The sequence below is a fragment of the Pelobates fuscus genome, chromosome 4 (assembly GCF_036172605.1).
Source record: "Pelobates fuscus isolate aPelFus1 chromosome 4, aPelFus1.pri, whole genome shotgun sequence".
Lineage (NCBI taxonomy): Eukaryota > Metazoa > Chordata > Amphibia > Anura > Pelobatidae > Pelobates > Pelobates fuscus.
The window spans coordinates 374233269-374253109 of record NC_086320.1 but is presented as its reverse complement, the minus strand read 5'-3'; the positions used below and the strand labels follow the sequence as shown (position 1 = coordinate 374253109).

The 19841-nt window shown below is 35.9% G+C and overlaps 1 protein-coding gene across 3 annotated transcripts in view; it reads right to left on the bottom strand.

Moving 5' to 3' along the window:
* The window catches only part of ADCYAP1R1 (ADCYAP receptor type I), a 233279-nt gene that overhangs the window by 22208 nt on the left and 191230 nt on the right, over positions 1-19841 (bottom strand). For all 3 annotated transcript variants that reach the window (XM_063452737.1, XM_063452739.1, XM_063452738.1), the window contains exons 11-13: positions 11312-11372; positions 9343-9412; positions 8450-8541 (exon numbers count right to left, since the gene is read on the bottom strand). In XM_063452737.1, coding sequence (XP_063308807.1) covers positions 8450-8541; positions 9343-9412; positions 11312-11372 — 223 coding nt within the window. The remainder of the gene's footprint in view (positions 1-8449; positions 8542-9342; positions 9413-11311; positions 11373-19841) is intronic.

The window sequence follows — 19841 nt, the reverse complement described above, 5'->3', positions numbered from 1 at the left end:
AGCTCCACAGCAATAATACTCCCAGTAATGTGTCTGAGTGTATAACAGAGCTCCACAGCAATAATACTCCCAGTAATGTGTCTGAGTGTATAACACAGCTCCACAGTAATAATACTCCCAGTAATGTGCCTGAGTGTATAACAGAGCTCCACAGCAATAATACTCACAGTAATGTGTCTGAGTGTATAACAGAGCTCCACAGCAATAATACTCCCAGTAACGTGTCTGAGTGTATAACAGAGCTCCACAGCAATAATACTCCCAGTAATGTGTCTGAGTGTATAACAGAGCTCCACAGCAATAATACTCCCAGTAATGTGTATGAGTGTATAACAGAGCTCCACAGCAATAATACTCCCAGTAATGTGTCTGAGTGTATAACAGAGCTCCACAGCAATAATACTCCCAGTAATGTGTCTGAGTGTATAACAGAGCTCCACAGCAATAATACTCCCAGTAATGTGTCTGAGTGTATAACAGAGCTCCACAGCAATAATACTCCCAGTAATGTGTCTGAGTGTATAACAGAGCTCCACAGCAATAATACTCTCAGTAATGTGTCTGAGTGTATAACAGAGCTCCACAGCAATAATACTCCCAATAATGTGTCTGAGTGTATAACAGAGCTCCACAGCAATAATACTCCCAGTAATGTGTCTTTAACCCCTTAAGGACACATGACATGTGTGACATGTCATGATTCCCTTTTATTACAGAAGCTTGGTCCTTAAGGGGTTAAACTACAATACATGTGTTTAAAATGCAGTCCATGTAAATAAGATTCATTGCTTTTGTTCTAAGCATATTAACTGCATAAATTGTTAGTACATTATATGGACAAAAGTATTGGGACACCTGACCATTGCACCAACAGGAACTTAACAGCTTCCACTCCTATGGGAAGGGTTTCCACAAGATTTTGGATAGTTTCTTTGGGAATTGTTGCCCATTATCCAATAGAGCATTAGTGAGGTCCCACACTGATGTTGGACGTGAAGTCCTGGCTTGCAACCGCCCTTCCAGTTCATCCTAAAGGTATTCAGTGAGGTTTAGGTCAGGGCTCTGTGTGGGCCAGTCAAGTTCTTCCACACCAAACTGATCCAACCATGTCTTTATGGACCTTACTTTGTGCACTGGGGCACAGTAATGCTGGAATAGAAAAGGGTCTTCCCCAAACTGTTTCCACAAAGTTGGAAGTACAGCATGGTCCAAAATGTCTTGGTATGCTAGGCATTAAGATTTCCCTTCACTGAAAGTAATACCTGAAAAATAGCCCCATATGATTATCCCCCCGCCACCAAACTTTACAGTTGGCACAATGCAGTCAGGCAGATAACATTCTCCTGGCATTCACCAAACCCAAACTCGACCATCAGACTGCCAAATGGCGAAGCGTGATGTCACTCCACAGAACACATCTCCACTGCTCCAGAGTCTAGTGACGTGTTGCTATCCACCACTAGATCCAACGCTTGGCATTGTACTTGGTGATGTGAGGCTTGCATGCAGCTGCTCGGCCATGGAAATCCATGCCATTAAGCTCCTGCTGAGCAGTTTCCACTTTTCAGTAATACCACTTACAGTTGGCCATTGAATATGTAGCAGGGATGAAATTTCACGAATGATGCATTTCTTCAGAATACCCATTTTTTTTCACAAATCTTTCTAAATTCAGACTGCGTGGCCAGGTGCTTGATTTTATACACCTGAGACATTGGGTCTGATTGAAACACCTTAAATCAATTATTAAGAGGTGTGTCCCGATACTTTTATCCGTATAGTGTAAGTCACCTAACATTCCTCAGAACAGCACTGCTCCTCAATCGCCTAAAATGAAAGTGTCCCTCTTTGAAATGTTAAGACGTAAGACAGCATGTTCTACAAAGGGTCTCTGAGATGTACATCCAATGCTATTGTCACTCAGGTAACTATCACAAAAAATCCTTTTTATAATTGAGTATCGAGTCTAAGCAACCGATGACCACATATAAAGATCAATAAGGATTAATATTTAGTTACATGAAAACAAAAATCAAATCTTCTGCAGTTCTGTACTAGACTTCTGCTTTAAATGCCACTTGAAATGCCCCATTATATAGAGCAAAAGGGTTTGTTTAAAAAAATATTTAAATGAACAATACGAATAATAATATCTAATCAATCATTTTTGGTTCTCTAAATATTCATATGTTGTCAATGTCTCCTGACCTACCTTTCATATATATTTCAAGATCCTTATATGTTTCAATGTGTTGTATGTTTATATTTGTATATAAATTGTAATATTGGTGTCAATTCATCGCAGGTCATAGTGGATTAAAGGAATAAGCTCCCTATAATAGCTCTTAAAGCATAACAGCATTTTTACTATTAAATGGGAATTTTATTATGTTTCTAATTGTTATTTTTTTTTCACACACAACATTGATATATCATGCAATAAGAAGCCCCGGGTCTTACATACATAGATGACAAGTAAATATTTGGATCATGCTTCACAAACACAGGAATGCCACAGAAGCAGGTACACTTACAGTGTAATGACGGACAGTTCAGACATCTTGAAAGAGTGCTGTCTAGCCCTCTTTGTCTTACAGTAGCATTTCTGAAAAAAGCTGCTGAACATGACAAAATGAGCATATTTCAGCTTTGTATGAGGCTGGCATTCAGGCTATTTAACACAATTCACAGGACATAATACAGCATGGACATCTCATCAGACAATGGACATTAATAATCATGAACATACACTTGACACAACAAGAAGTGATGGTGCAGCAGTATTGTATCATTAGACATGAAAAAAGGGGAATATCAAGTAGCCCAGATGGCTAGTTACACCCAACAGCAAATAGATAATCAATGTTCCTTAAAGCAGACTTACATGAAACTCCACAATAGAAAGGGTTAGGAAGGATAATATACAAATATAAGACCCTGGACTGTTATACTTAGTGGTAACAGTGGATATTACAAGGTTCACATTGCATATTATTGTACATGATAAAACAAAAACAGGGGTAGTTAGAAAGCTCACAATTGATTAAAAAACAACAAAACAAAATAAAACACAATTGAAACATACTAGGGTAATTTAGAATGTAAATTTTAGACATCGTTCACTAAATATATTAAAAATGTAACCAAACGGCATCTGATTTTATTAGGAAATCAAAGCTGCAAATCAGAGCCTGTCAGGATCCTTTCCATTGTCCCAAAAAATAGCTCTCTTGATGTAAAATGACTCAAATCATGAACAATCATATTGTTCTCCTGTGATATCACACCAAGCTATGGTATCAATTGGATCTATCCAGCAAATTACATTAGGCTAATCCAGATACAATTACCAAGTTAGATTTACTGTTTTCTATGTGGTGACTTTTTTAAAAATTTTGTTTAAGGAAAATAATAATTGTTTTTGTAGAGGATGCACATCTGTTATTTTATTTATTGAATTTTTAACTATTCGCTCACTATATGTAAGCTCATTTGAGCAGGGTCCTCTTCAACCTATCGTTCCCGTAAGTTTTTTGTAATTGTCCTATTTATAGTTAAATCCCCTCTCTCATAATATTGTAAAGCGCTACGGAATCTGTTGGCACTATATAAATGGCAATAATAATAATAATAATAATAATGTGGAATCTCCAAATCGGCCTCCGACTGTGCCACCTCGAAATATTTCGTGCTGACCGAATGTCAGAAGGAACTATATCTATTTTTAGTATGCACTGAATTGTACCAAAGATATTGAAGTGTATATTGAAAATTGTAAACAAATTAACTAAAACAATTAACATTCCCAGGAAGGAAAGGTGAAGCACAACATATGGTTTCATTTTCTGATACATTAGAAAGTTTAAACAATTTTGAATATCAGCTCAAGAAAATGTGACTTTATTGTGTCCAGATATTGATTAACTGATGCTGTTCATCAACAAATGATGTGCACCCTATAACCAATCCTCGGCAATCAATGACTAATCACACATCAATACTTTAATTAAGGTTTAATCAAAGTGAAACACCATGAACAAGATACACCCACAAATAAATTCTATCAATGATACCTAATCAAATTCTGTTCTACGGCGAGGGCATTACACATCTCTAGACCAGTGTTTCCCAACCCAGTCCTCAAGGCACACCTACCAGTCCAGGATTTAAGGATTACCCAGTTTTGTCTAAGGTGTTTTTTCTTTTTTTTTCTAAAAACACCTTAGACAAAACTGGGTAATCCTTAAATCCTGGACTGGTAGGTGTGCCTTGAGGACTGCGTTGGGAAACACTGCTCTAGACTATATTTTATTCTCTTCATGTGGTTGCATCAGGGAAAAGTGGGGAAGGGGTTATGTAATTGTTACCCTCATCCACAAACATGCCAGGGTTCAAGTGAAAAAAACCTTTTAATATATTATTATTACTACCCGTGAATTATTTTTTTTTATACATCTGTAAAATATTTGAAATCTTTCAGTCTAGAGGATGAAAGGCTGGGTCACCTCAATATAATTGAGATAAAACATTTGAAAATTAAGATATTTTAAATTGAAATAACATTAAAATAAAGGACAGCTTATTTATGATCAGGTAAAAGAAAGAATCACATTGTTAAGTTAGCAACTGCTGGTTGCTGATAGTGCCAGAATTATTCCTATTTAAAGCAAAAAGGATACTATCAAACATCTATGGTATACGTGGCAACAGGAATTAAAGTTTTTATTGAGAGATAAAAGTCAAGAGCCACCGTTACAATCTAATGAATTACAGGTTCAAAAAAGAGATCTCATAGACAACTGAAATAATAGATTGAAATAGTCAACTAGGATTCTAAACGTTGCTACATACAAAGAAAAAACAAAATATCAATTAATCAAAAAAAAGTGAGATGCCTTACTCTTATAATGTTTAATATGTGCTCTGTATTTGCCTTTCAGGATGTTATATTAGAGTGCTATTTGTGACGCTATGCTGGAATAATCCACAGTACACATAATTCAATAGAATTGCCACATGGTGGCACTGTTATACCTACATTTTTTATATCAACATTATAATATTACACTGGGTTTTATAATTACTTATAAAATCTAACTCAATTAATCAATTATGTAGCAAACTATTTACAAATATACATATTTTTCTTGTATCTTAAAAGTGACCCAGACATCATAAATGTGATAAATATGTAAGGAAAAAAAATATAATTGAAAGCTTTAATTGCCTTTATCTGTAAATAGAATTTGCTAACTTTGACTTTAGACATATATTATAAGAAAGATTGTGAGCAAGAGTTATGGGAATACAATAGTGACAGTCACCACGATGATCTATTGTTGACACCTTGAACTACAAAGTAGCCATATTATAATTTCTCAGGATGGCAGAAACAATTTGAAAACACCGTTAAAGGAACACTATAGTCACCTAGCCCGCTTCATCTCAATGAAGTGGTCTGGGTGCAGTGATGCTGTCATTTTAACCCTGCAATGTAAAACATTGACGTTTTTACAAACTCATTACAGGGTTAAATCTACCTCTAGTGGCTGTCTTCATCCCAGCCACTGGAGGTGCTTCCTCCTCTATACAGAGTAAAACTCTGACTGTGAATCAAATGATGCTAATAGAAGCATTTGATTGGAGGAGCACGGCCTCTGGTTGTGTATGCGTAGATCCAAACTATTGCTGTTTTATGAGAAGCAAATGACAGGAGGAGATTATGAAGCTGATGGTGGAAGCTGATTAGGAGGAAATGAGGTAAGGAATATTTATTTAACTTTCATTTTCATATGCAAAGGGGTGTGGGCAGGAGGGATCCTGTAGTCCCAAAATATATCCAACAAATGATTGCTATTTCCAGAGCTATAAGTTCCCTTTGATATAAGTGGACAATATGACTAGTGTAAGCAATACAAATATTGCAAAGGAAAACATACTTTCTGGACACTGAATCAAAGTGTAGTAAAATGTGAGATAAAAACTGCATTGCAGAGGAGAACGGCAAAACCCCCAAAAATGGCGAGAGAAGGCAAAGTTTAACGATGTATCATGTTATCTGCCAAGAGGAGCAAAGAACCCCCGTTCTTATCCCAAACCTTGATACATATCAGTCATATAGATTTATAATAATGCAGTATTTAAATAAACAATATTCATGTCCCGTGTGTACACCATGTGAAAGCTACAAACAGCAATCATTTGTATACCATTGTCTTGTATAATATATCAGTATGTCAGTGTCCCTAAAATATAACCATAATGCCAGCCATGTACACTTTTACAATCATGTTTCCATATACAAGCAGCCTTAAAGGGACACTACAGTCAACAAAAACTGAAGCGGTTTTAGTGTATAGATCATGCCCTTGCAGTCTTACTGCTCAATTCTCTGCAATTTAGGTCTTAAATCATTTTGTTTCTGTTTATGCAGCCCTAGCCATACCTTCCCTGGCTGTGACAGACAGCCTGAACAAAAAAAAAGTTGAATTTTCAATCAGATGTTAACTTGATTTAGACGTTTTTATCTCCTGCTTTGCAAATTTTACTTTAATCACACACAGGAGGCTTCTGCAGGCTTTAGAAGAAAATGTATCAAGCAAAAAACAAAATACAAAACCACCGGTGTTTAAGTGATTTGTGCAAGAAATGAAATAAAATAACTTAACTTCTAGGTACACAGCTTCCCAAGGTTACCTCCCAGTTGATAAACATACAACATAAATGTACAGAAGATAGGTTATTTAGGGATCCTCCTTATGTAGTACCCAGCAGTGATCACATAAGGAGGAACCTTAACCCCCCCCCCCCCTTCAACATCGTGGGGAGGCATCTATAAAACACTCTGATCATCTGGAATTTGTGAGTGTAATATAGCACCATAACATACAATAATTCCAGACAATATTGCACCATGTTTTATCCTTTATTTTAGGTACATGAGCAGGATCCCTAAATAACCTATCTTCTGTACATTTAGAAGAAAATGAACAGAGCAGGATATGAGAATTTATAAATTAACCAGAATGTGCAATAAAGGAAGTTTAAACATTAGAGCTCTCTTTTTCAGGAAGTGTTTAAGAAAGTAGTTTAAGTCACAGGCATAAACAAAGTGATTTAACTCTTACATGTCTGTGAATTGAGCAGTGAGACTACATGGGGATGATCAATACACCAAAACTGCTTTATTAAGCTAAAGTTGCTTTGGTGCCTATAGTGTCTTTTTAAGAATTTGCTGCATTAAAACACTGAAGGCAAGTCTTATTTTTTCTATTGCACCAAATATGTTCCATCCTTAAAATGTTCAAAATCTCTCACTCTCTTTCTTGAATCTTCAATCACGCAACTTTCACTCCCATCCTATTTCACTACTGAATCGCAACCCTGCCTTACCCATATACCTCTCCAAGCTTCTTGAATAGTGGGTGCACTGTAAACATTAATAGTTTTTAATAGAGAACTTTGTTTAAGTTTCCTGATTCTTGCATGCTACTTGACCATCCACCATCTGATTTTTGCTTTTCTAACTAATGAAACAACTGTAGGAAAAATAATGATTTCGCTGCTACTAAATCAAAAGATGTCATTCTAAAATATGAACATTCTTTACTGAATCTCTGAGTAAAATGCTGACAGTTAATGTAATTTAATAAAGCCTTCACAAGCTTGTCCAGCATTATTTGACTCATTTCTGGTTAACATCGTCCTCATTATTTTGTCAGTACATTCTGTCCTGTCACATCACCCCCACTCCTTGTTACAGATTTCAACTGAAATATCTCAAAAGCCAATGTTCATTTTACAGGTAGTCTCTTTATGACCACATAACTTGATTTGAATTCCAATAGACCTTAAAGTTGCTGAAAACTCTCCTTTGTCATTTTCTATTTCGGTCGGTTTTGCCACCATCCATCTTTCGGCACCTGTGCACTGCCCTCTCTTCTACTTCTCAGATTTTGACAATATCCAATCCTGATACCTACATGTAAACCGCACAGCTCACATTCACTCTTATTCCCACAAGATACAACCAAAACGACTGCTCGTACACTTATTATATCTCATCTCAATTGCTGTAAGCACCAGTTATTGGCTTGCCATATGCACATCTCCCCTTGTAAAGTCAACAGTAAATGCTGCTATCAGGCCTGTGTTCCATACCTGTTGTTCATCTAACAACTACTACCTGTCAACCATGGCTACCACCATCCTTATATACTCAATGTATAATCCTGGTAAAAGCTCTACAGCTGTACTCTACCACTAAGTAAACACAAGCCTTCATTGTCCCTTTTCTTCTCCAAAATCTCTGACTGCGTTGCCTTTATCAACTTTTCATTTTACAAAGATAACTTTTCTATTATCAGTAACTCCCACTGTCCATGTTACTAGGGAGTTTATCCTCACGTTATGCACATGTTGTTTTCTTTCATTAAGATGATATACTTACAGATAAATGCTGGATTCATTGCCCCCTATATCAGGCGACTGAAGCTTTTGAACGAGGATAATGATGATCCCAACGAACAGCACAAAGTTGATCTGTAGAAAAACATATGAAGATCTTAGTGTTTTCCTAGAAATGGACAGATTGTGATTTTCTTTAAGTATGAGCTGAGGTAAAGACTGGGTTACTACTTAACTTAAACTACTAAACTCATTTTTCCTTAGAAGAATGAAAATCTACAATCTCCTTCCAGGAGATGAACTTGCAATCCCGAGGTTTGAACAGTCTTAACTTTCTTTTAGAGTGAAATATTGACTGTTATTGTAAGGCCTGAATTCATTCTTCTGGATACGCTTCTCAAATGAGTTGATATTTCTGGATAAACATTTAAAATGATTTATAATATTTTGAAAAATATGTTGACATTTTTTGGTATATTGATATATTTCTATATGTGATATATTTTTTATATTTTAATATTTTGACGTATATTTTTTTTTAGGTTTATCCATAAATATTAAATTAGAATTTTTACACTACTCATTAGCATTGATATATGTATCTACAGCTTTCTTTAAGGAAAACAAAATTGTAACTTTCATCTCAACAAATTTAATTTCTAACGGTTTGGTAAGTTACATTTCTCAATTAATGTCTTCTTCTAGAAAATTTATTTGACAGGGCATCAAAAAAATGTAATTATTGGTTTATTATCAGCATTCCATATTGGTTAATGTAGTCTTTCAAAATAGCAATAGTTGGTTTGTTCATTCTAACAATCTTATCATTCAAAAAGTACATTTACCAACATACATATTTAATTAATGCAATTAAACTTAACTTGTTATCTACCAATTAATTTTACATCGCTTAGGAGTGGTCTTAATTCAACTTACCATAATTGAAACAATAACGGGACCCTTAATCACCCACCACAAAGCAGTTTTGTTATTCATATCCCAGCAGCTAAAAAAAATAAAAAATAAAAAAAAGAATAGAATGGAAAAGTAAAGAAAGTTGATATAAATGTGTTTTATTCAATATGATAAAATGGATGAGCATATAAGTACATGATACAAATACATTTTAATTTGGTTATATGTAAAATGTTATTTAATCTACAAAAACTAGAGAGTAGTCAAACTCACATGCTCCTAAAAATAACATATAACAATAACATGTACCAAATAGGATGGAAACATTCAGAAGGGCCAGCATTCTATCTTAAGCTACGGACATGAAGTGCCCCATCTGACCTGACTCTGGGCAAGCCAACAGCCCATCTAGCGACCTCTGTTCCAAATTAAAACAAGGTGAAAAATGATTTAAGCAGATAAAAAAAAAAAATGTTTTAAATAATTTGTTTAGGACTCAAAATGAATAAAGAGTCAAAATCAGTCATTAAGTGTCAGTTTTATTAAATGTTCATTCTCTCCATGCTCTATTGAGATTCTTTTATGCTCACTCTTATTTAAAATATTGACACTTTTTTTTTGTTTGAGTATATTTTTTTTGTATGGAGTATAGTTTTCTCTTTTGTCTATAGGCATCAATAAAATAAAATGTTATGAAAAAACATCTTACATAAATATTTGATACATATGAGACATATATTTGTATATATATATATATATATATATATATATATATATATATATATATATATATATATATATATATATATAAATTTGTGGTCAGGGACAATAAGCTGAGTTATAGTAGTGGCATTGTAAGTCAGTTGTGTTGTGCCGAAAACGACGTTCGAGTAGGCCTATAAAAGAGGGCCCACCAAAATTGAATGGCTTGATAAAGGTGGGTGGGCGGAACCAGGCAGTATTGGGCCAGAAGAAAAGGAGGCCTGTGTATAAGGCCGGGAAATCCCTCCCACAAGTACAAGCTCCACCTACAGATTCATCCTTTATATATATATATATATATATATATATATATATATATTTAATACTATGTTAAACAAAAATCTGCACACCAGTCAAGCCACAAGACTTGCGTTTCACACAGAAATCACAAATTTGCAGTGATGTTACTACCGCAAAGGGTTCTGGGTGGGGATATGCAAATTAGTTTAACAAAGAATCACATTTTTGCCTCATTCCATTTTAAACATGGATTCCTTTGAGTCTGTGTTTGCTGTATACAACAGCTTTGAAACACAGCTTGGGAAAAGATGCAAAGCCAGTGAACCGCTCATGGACAGTTGTTTCATTGTTAATGCAACTCATCAGCATGAGGTTGGTTACTGGTTTGCTATTGAGGCTTGGTAGTGCTAGGGAAGCAACAACCAAAAACAATGAAACAGCTGTCCACGAGTGGTTCACTGGCTTTGCATCTTTTCCTAAGTTGTGTTTCAAAGCTGTTGTATACAGACATTAGGCTGATAGAGCAGACATTAGGCTGTTAGATTAGGACCTAGAGAAGGACTCCTTGGTTTTTCACCCCTCCCTGTCACAGGTGCCTCATCCCAGGGCCCAATTGAGCCTTGTTCTGCAGAGAGCCCCAGATGGATTTTTTTTCCCAGGTAAGTGGATTAGTCTCATAAGAGCAGACATTAGGCTGTTCGAGTAGGACCTGCCAAAGATGGGGTAACTAAATGGGTAACTAAAACCCCATAATTTTTGCCTAGATGCGGTGTTTTTAAAAATAACTAATAAATTGAAGTTGCTGTTTAGTGGATAGGTGAGTGCACTGGATCTTGTGTATTGTGTATATATATATATACACACACACACAAACACTATCGTGTTACTAAGTTAGCGATCTGAATTTAATAGAGGTACACAATGCATTTTATCTGGGTGGTTTATTGTTCAGTAGTATTAATAACAATGAAACTAATTATAAACATACCCCAAATTATCAAAATGAAGTCTTAGCACAGCCCATATCGTGACACAGATCAGTGGTGTACCTGGAAACAAAAAAGTAAAGATCTTTAGCGTCTTAAAACAAACACATATTAACATAAGAAAATTATAATATCCTGCTAAAGTTCCAGTCACTTTGACTCTGGTTTCCTTTTGTTAAAATAACAATACAGTATATTACATGTCAAGTAGTACATATTATAGTTGTCATGGTAATTTAAATGACATCATGTATGTAACCAAAGAGCTGACAAATTTACATCGGGATCACATGAGTTTGCTTCAAAATCTACGTAATAAAATAAATAAAATATGTGTTTACTGAGGAGTCCCCAAAAAGGGTTCATCCAAATCATAATATGTGCATTGGCACAAAAAACTATTCTCTAACCTCAAAAACTTCCCATGTTTATGAGTATATTTCTTACACCATTTGTAGAAGGCTGACTCAAGAAAATCAAAGATAAATAGTCTAGGGTTCTTTTCTCGTATTAAAAAAGCCCTATAAAATAATGATAATATACAGCAAAAATGTCAGATTAAACTTATTCTAGGATTGATAGGTTTATACAATTTTATATTTGAGACTAATAAAGATTAGTTTATTAAGTTTAAATATTTTTGTAACAAATACGTGAATTCAGAAATCTAAGACACCATTTCAAAAATAAATTTGGCAAGGTTTTGGTAAAGTAGTTGATAGAAAAATGTCATGTTTAATGGAAATTTAGATAGACAAAGGGAAGAGTCAAACATTAAGAAGATCAGACAAGGTATTTAAATAACAATTATTATTATTCAGTCGGGAGAGAGACATACGACGTAATTGACGCCAACGTCGGGAGGCGGGGCTAGGACTAGCGGTAAAATCCTGACACCTTCTCCCAGCTATTGCAAGTTTTGAGCGGGGAACCTCCAAGTGTTGCTGGATTCTGAAACCAGGTGGCGTGGAGTGAGGAAGCAGCAGCCGGTAGTGTCCACGTGGTGGAGTGGAGCAGCTGCTGGATGCTGAGTGAGAGAGCCCAGTGGTCTCAAACACTGCAGCACTCACACCCAAGAAACTCGGAGGGGGAAGCAGACACGTGGACGCTGAAAGAGTGGCGTGGAGTGAGGAAGCAGCAGCCGGTAGTGTCCACGTGGTGGAGTAGAGCAGCTGTTGGACACTGAACAAGAGCGTCCTGTAAACTCAAACAACGCAGCACTCAAACCTAAGAAAACCGGAGGGGGAAGCAGATACGCAACTAGATTCAGATAAGTGTTTAAAATAGTTTCCCAATTACTGATAAGAAGAGTTATAGGGACAGGTCGAGGGGAAAATGGAGAGGACAGAGAAGAGTAGGGTATGAGAGCCGACCCTTTTTAAACTATTATAATACCCTGTGTAAGCGCACCTTAACTAAATAAGGGTTAGAAGACATCCTATGATGTATGCTTAATCTCTGATACAGGTAAGATTTCTGAAAATATCAGTGGAAAATACAGTGGTTAATCTGAATACAATACCAGAAGTAAAAGCTTACTAGCAACTTATAACAACTGATAATAACATTGGATCGCTTTGTTTTTGTTTGTTTTTGTTTTTTGCAACATGGCTACCAAATCCCAGGATGAGAAGAAAAGGAAAGAGAAGAAAGATATGAATCCAGATAAAAGGCTTCTGTTTTTTTTTCTCCAACTCAAAAATCACAGTTAAGTACTGACAATTTAGAAGATCTACCCAGTGTACATACGGCAGATGTCACAGAGGTGCCGGTCCAACTGACACTAACTAAAGAACTACTGATGAGCTGTTTGGCGACGCACTCAGATACAATTAGAAATGTTATGGCAGCTAGTACTTCTGCACTTAAGCAAGAAATAAAAAGCATACATGACAAATTAGCCATAATGGAAATCAACATGCTTAAATTAGAAACTCAATACAATCAGCTGCAAGAATCTTCCATGGCATTAACCAATAAAATCAATATACTGGAAAAGAAACTTCACGATTTAGCAGATCGTTGCAGAAGAGCAGATATTAGAATCAGAGGAATTCAAGAGACCATCAATAGCCTTAATTTAAGTAGTTTCTTACAAGAATATTTTGGCTCTTTATTACCAGACAGAGAAACGCATGACTATTTGATGAACCGTTTCCATCGACTACCCAGGCCTTATAAAGTACCAGAGTCTTCTCCCAAAGATGTAATAGTGAAATTACACCACTACCATACAAATGTGAGAATCGTGACTGCAGTGAGAAATAACCCACCTCAAAAACCTGAGCATATTCCAAGACTTGTCTTACCACACTAGAACATGGAGAAGCAATTTTAAACCATTCTTAAATAACCTGAGACAACAAAATATCCTTTATAGATGGGGATTCCCCACAACGCTTAGCGTCATGTGGAACGGCAAAATGGAAAGTTTCGATTCACCGGAAAAGTTGACATCCTGGATAAAAGCTTCCAAAATTTTATGAATAAATATTCAAAAGAGAGAAGAAAAGAAGCAATTATATGAGAATAAAAGAAAATGGAGAAGAGGTGAGAAATGTAGTAATTTTAATTCAAATTTATTTATTTATGTATTTTTGATCCTTTGTGTTTTACATACTAAAATAAGACACAAAATGTTATTACATAGTGGGCAGATATCTATATGTTTGTTTTATTTATAAGTGCATAGCTTGATATTTTTTGGCTAAAAAGTCACACAAAGTAGTAATTAGAAGAATGCAATTGTGATTTTTTTTTGTGTGCTGATGACAGTTGGCTATAAATGTAACTCAATATCGTTATGTTTGAACTTAGTGAAACTTAAAGCACTCACAATTTGATGTTGGGTAAAGAATGTGCTTAGCAGGGTGATATAAAGTATATGCCTTTAAATCCTCTTTCAAAGTAAAAAATTATCATTTATTTATTTTTATTTATTTTTGTGTGTCTTTTACAGGGTTATTAAAGATAAAATACTCAAGACAGAGAAGATAATTTTTCAATCCTTCTCTCTCAAGATCTCTCCTATATTAATGCCTTGCAGCATACTTCTATTTCTACCTTGTGTCCCAATTTGGGACACAAAAACCAGGTTGGGATTGATTCAATTTGAACGAGAGGCCTCACCATTCTTGTATGTTAGATAAGACATATTATTTAGGTCTAGTATGTATGTTTATATGTTTAATTCCGATTGTTGTTATTGTAAGCACACTGCAGAAGGGCCTTGTTTTTTTTGTTCTTTAATTTAAAAGATGGTTAAATTATATCAGTTAATACCCAGGGTCTGAATTCACCATATAAAAGATCATTGGTATACATTTTTCTGTCAAAAGAAAAAGTAAAGGTGGGTTTTATTCAAGAAACCCATTGGAGAAATTATGAAAAAATTAAATGGGGAGGCACTCAGTTCCCCATCATTATACAAGATTCTTTAAAAGATAGAATGAAACGGGCGTTGATATTGTTTTTGCCCATTCTGTAAAATTGGAAATTGTATATCAATATATAGATCCAGACGGTAGATATTTGATAGCTATATGCAAAATGAATGAGATCACGTACACAATGGTTAATATATATCTCCCAAATCATTCCCTGGTTACAACATTGAACAAAATATTGGAACAAGTTGAGTCATTAAACACTGGACTATGCTTAAAAGCAGGAGATTTTAACTGTGTGCTAGATCCTTGCAGAGATAGGAAACTACCTGAGCATCAAACTCTTGATAGGAAACGTTTCGAGACAGCTAAATCTTTAACTGATAGTATGAATAAATTTGATTGTTTCAACATAAGGAGATGTCTACACCCAGATGAAAGAGAATATACTCATTTTTTGAGAGTTCTTATTCTTGTATTGATATAGTTTGGGGCAATTCTGTCTCTCTTGAAAACATAGAATCTATTAGAATATTAGAGAATACATGGTCAGACCATAACATTATTGTCTAGTCCATGAAAGATCAATGGTGGATTAATAACAGAAGTACATGGAGTATCAATGGCTTTCTCTTGTCCAATTCAAAGAATTTAACATATCTAAAAAATCAAATATAATTTTTTTTTTAAAGAAAACAAGCCACAAGATACTTCATATGCTATCAATTGGTGTGCTTTCAAATCGACCCTAAGAGGTAACTTGATCAGTCTAAATTCACATCTTAGAAATAATAATAATAAGTTGAACTGTCGACTTTATATTCTGAACTAGAAAAAGCCTCTAGAAGAAATAAGGACTCTCCATCAAAAACTAACTTAGAATCCATAAAGAATATTCAGAAACAAATTAACAAAATAATTTTAGAACGAAATGCTAAAATTATGGAGAGGTTAAGAGTGAAGTCATACGCAGAAATTGAGAGACAGGACTGAATCAAATAAAATCACTAGATTAGTAGCTTATAATGTTATACACTTGACCTCTAAATCAATAGGCCAATGCTTTAATTCATACTATGGGAAGCTTTATGATCTGCATCTACCTAATCTTGATATTGAAACCTACTTAGATAATATGTCCATTCCGTCAATTTCAGTAAATCAAAAACATATTATAAATCAACCTATAACAGTGGAGGAATCGATTTCTAAATTAAAGAGTAAAAAAACACCTGCCCAGATGGGTATTCAAATCTATTTTATAAGACTTTCAAGGAGCTATTAAGTGTACATTTAGCAGACACATTTAATCAAATTGTTCTACAAGGCTCCTTCCCTCAGGAAATGTTGAGAGTGAATATTTTGCCCATTTTTAAAATAGGGAAAGACCCAACCAAAGTAGAAAGTTATAGACCAATATCATTGATAAATGGGGATGTCAAAATATATTCTGCGTTTTAGCTAACAGATTGAAGGAAACCCTAAACACTATTATCAACCAAGATCCAATTGGATTTGTTCCAGATCACACCTCCACAGATAACACCAGACAAATTTTGGATAATTTAGATTGCGCAAATATGAAACAAATCCCTTTGGTACTGATGGCAGTGGATGTCGAGAAGGCTTTTGACAGGGTCGGTTGAGAGTTTTTGAGCATTTTTATTTTAAAGTTTGGAATTCAGGGATGGATGCATCGGGCAATCCTATCATTCTATTCTTGTCCTGCAGCTATAACGATTGGACCAAATATTTGCTCTTAATGGTTCACCTTACATAAAAAGACCAGACAGGGTTGCCCGCTGTCTCCAATCATATACCTTATTACAATGGAAATCCTAGCCATCAATATAAGACAGAATGAGGGCATTAAAAGCCTAGCAATAAAACACAAAAACCTTAAACTGAATCTGTATGCAGACGACCTGCTGATGACCCTAACCGACCCTGTTAATTCGCTGGAAAACTCTATGAAGGAGATAGAGAGTTATAGCGCTGTTTCTAACTATAGAATTAATGTAAATAAGTCAATTCTTATGGACATTAATGTAAGTAATAAGGATAAGAACTATATTAAAAAATGATGACATCATATGGGCAAAAGAATTGTTCACGTACTTAGGTATAGAGCTCACACAAGATCTAGCAAATACAGTGCAGAATATTTTTTTAAATATCTCAAAGCTATGAATCTATCGTTAGAAAAATGAAAAAATATACAAGTTACTTGGTGGGGGAGAATGTATCTGATTAACACTTATATTCTACCGAATTGGTCCTACGTATTCCGTATGCTTCCTTTAAAAATACCTAAACCATGGTTAGACATGATCCAAAATAATTTTTCAATCTTTATTTGGAAAGTGGAAAGACAAAGAATTACTTGAGAGAATAGGCGATTTATGCCCCATAAATTGAAAGGGACACTGTAGTCAGCAGGTCATTAGAGCTTAAGGCTGCAGCTGCAGGCTTTCCAATTTAAATGCTGCCTTTTCAGAGAAAAGGCAGTGCATTACATTGATGCCTAGTAACACCTCTAATGGCTGTCACTCAGACGACCATTAGAGGTTCTTCCTGTTACAGTGCTGCACAGTGTGCAGCACCTATGTTCAGCATTTCCACGCTCTTCATGAAGATGCTAAGTGGTGCAGTGTGGCATTTTGCTGCACATGCGCAATAATCTCCCAATGCTTTGCTAAGTTACCTGGCACCTAAAAATTGAACAGATAACTATAGCGTTAGTAATACGTTTGTTAGGTCAGTGTGTTTTCTATAAATTCAAGCTCTATGAGAGACAGGAGTCTATACAATTTTCTATGGATTTCTAAGGAAAAGATGAGTTTGAAACTATTTTAATAAGTGATGTTAAAAAAAATCCTCAGACTATACTGAACATTTACACTTCCACCCTATGTTTCTTACCTCACCAATAAGATCCTGTTAGTTGGTAGACTAATTAATTGACTATATCCCAGACCCACTGTCTATTGTGTTAGCAGCAAGCTTGTGTTTGTGACACATATTATGTAGAGGGACTGGCAAATAAAGTTTAACTCAAAAACTTTGCTTGCTTTCACAAGGGTATTCTCACAATTTATCACCTAAATTAAATATACAATTCATGATGAGGAAGCTTACATACTACCAACTTGACACCAATGCAAAGTGACATTATAGAATCGTCTAGTGTTACATCAATAAGAATATTCAATTAGCAGGATTTACTTCTCGAAATGTTTGAAGTTTCTACAAAGGCACTAACATAAAAGTGAATACTTCTTGCTTTTATTTCACAGCAATGTGGAATGAGTTCAAAAATCAACTGGAGGTTAAATAAACTCTGCTGCTTTAAATCAAATCTACAGTCCTTTCAAATGAACAGATCATAGCATCATTCTACGTGGGAGAAATCTTTAATCCCACAAATGTCATGTTATATGCAACACCAGGTTATTATTAGTCCACTTCCTCTCCATCCCTGTCTTTTTACTGGCAAACTATAATTTTTGCTTTATCTTTCATTGCATGATTGCAACTTTATGTTTTATTACCGCTCACTGTTCTGGCTGTGTTGCCTTGTGTCTCTGGTTGTCCCATTGTTTCGTGTCAAATTGTTTAGCAGTACAAAAACCCAGATATCTGTGGCCCCTGGAGATGGAGCCTCCTCAATTTTATTCCGTAGGCGGTATTTACATTTCAGCATTGTCATTGTCAATTCCGCCCAAACAGGATGGCAGTAAATGCCATCATAGTATCTAATGTAAACAGGTTTTTGATTCGGTATCCAGTGATGAATCTGTTGAATATACTGAGAGCTCGGCTGTATGAATGTTTGTTGTTAGCTCAAGGTGCTGTTTGTGCCAGTATTCTCCCATGTGCCATTAGTATTGCTAGTCCAGGATGAGTTCCTGGAAGAGCAGTGATCTGTTTGGGATTCTCTTGGCTGTGGGATGCTCTTGATAGAAACCCTGTTGGTTGGAACGAGAGAGGGCATCAGCTGCTGTGTTATGATTGCCTGGTATATGTTTACAGATCAGGTGAAAGTGTTGTGTTGCTGCCAACCACGTGAGTCTCCTAACAAGACTCATGATTGTCAGGGTACAGGATCTTCCTTTGTGAATTATTTCACATGCCACCGTGTTGTCTGTGTAGCATTTTATAGTCTTTCCCTTCCACTGGTGGCCCCACACTAGAGCTGCTGCCACTATCGGTTAGATTTCGAACAGGGCAGTGGTACTCTTGAATGATGGCAGAGTTGCTGTCTCTATTGGCCATATGTCACTGAACCATTCGTCACTTAAAATGGCTGCAAACCCTGAGTGGGCTGCTGCCGCTGTTCTTAAAACCAGGGAGTTTTCTGTTAAAGGTGGGATGAACATGTTGACCCCGTTCCAGTGCGCCAAGAATTGGCTCCATATGGTCAAATCTGCCCTAGCCTGTCAATCCAGTGTGATTGTACTGTTGTCGTGTGGTAGGTTTGGTAGTAGACTAAGTAGTCTTGAAATAAACGTGCAACCTTGTGGGATTATCTTCATGGCAAAGTTCAGAGAACCCAGGAGAGATTGCAGGTCTTTCCGAGAAGTGGTCCCTCTGATGAGGAACAATTTGACCTCTGCCTTGATTCTCTGAACTTTGTCGCTGGGGAGACTAGCTTGCATCGCAATTGAGTCTAGACATATCCCTAGAAACGTCAGTTTGGTGGCAGGACCTACAATTTTCTCAGCCACTACCGGCACCCCTAATGTGGAAAATAGCGTTACTGTCTTGGCTATACTCTGAGGCATGGTACTGGGGTTTTCTACTGTCAGAAAGTCATCCAAGTAATGTACTAGGACTGGACAGCAGCTGACATTCAACAGGAGCCAGCACAATGTTTCTGCAAAAAGATCGAATAGTTTGGGGCTACTCTTGGCCCCGAAAGTTAACCAGCTGGCAAAATAATAAAGACCATTCAATTTTATTCCATGCAAATGCCACAGTGATGAATGTATCGTAAGCAGCTTTAGGGCATTGGAAATGTTGGTTTTGCCAAGCCAAGCCGCTACCCCAGCCTTCAAGATTGCCTGTATGGCATTGTCTACCGTGGCATATTGCAATGAAAATTCCTCAGAATGTATCAGTTAGTTTAGGCTTGGTACAACAACAG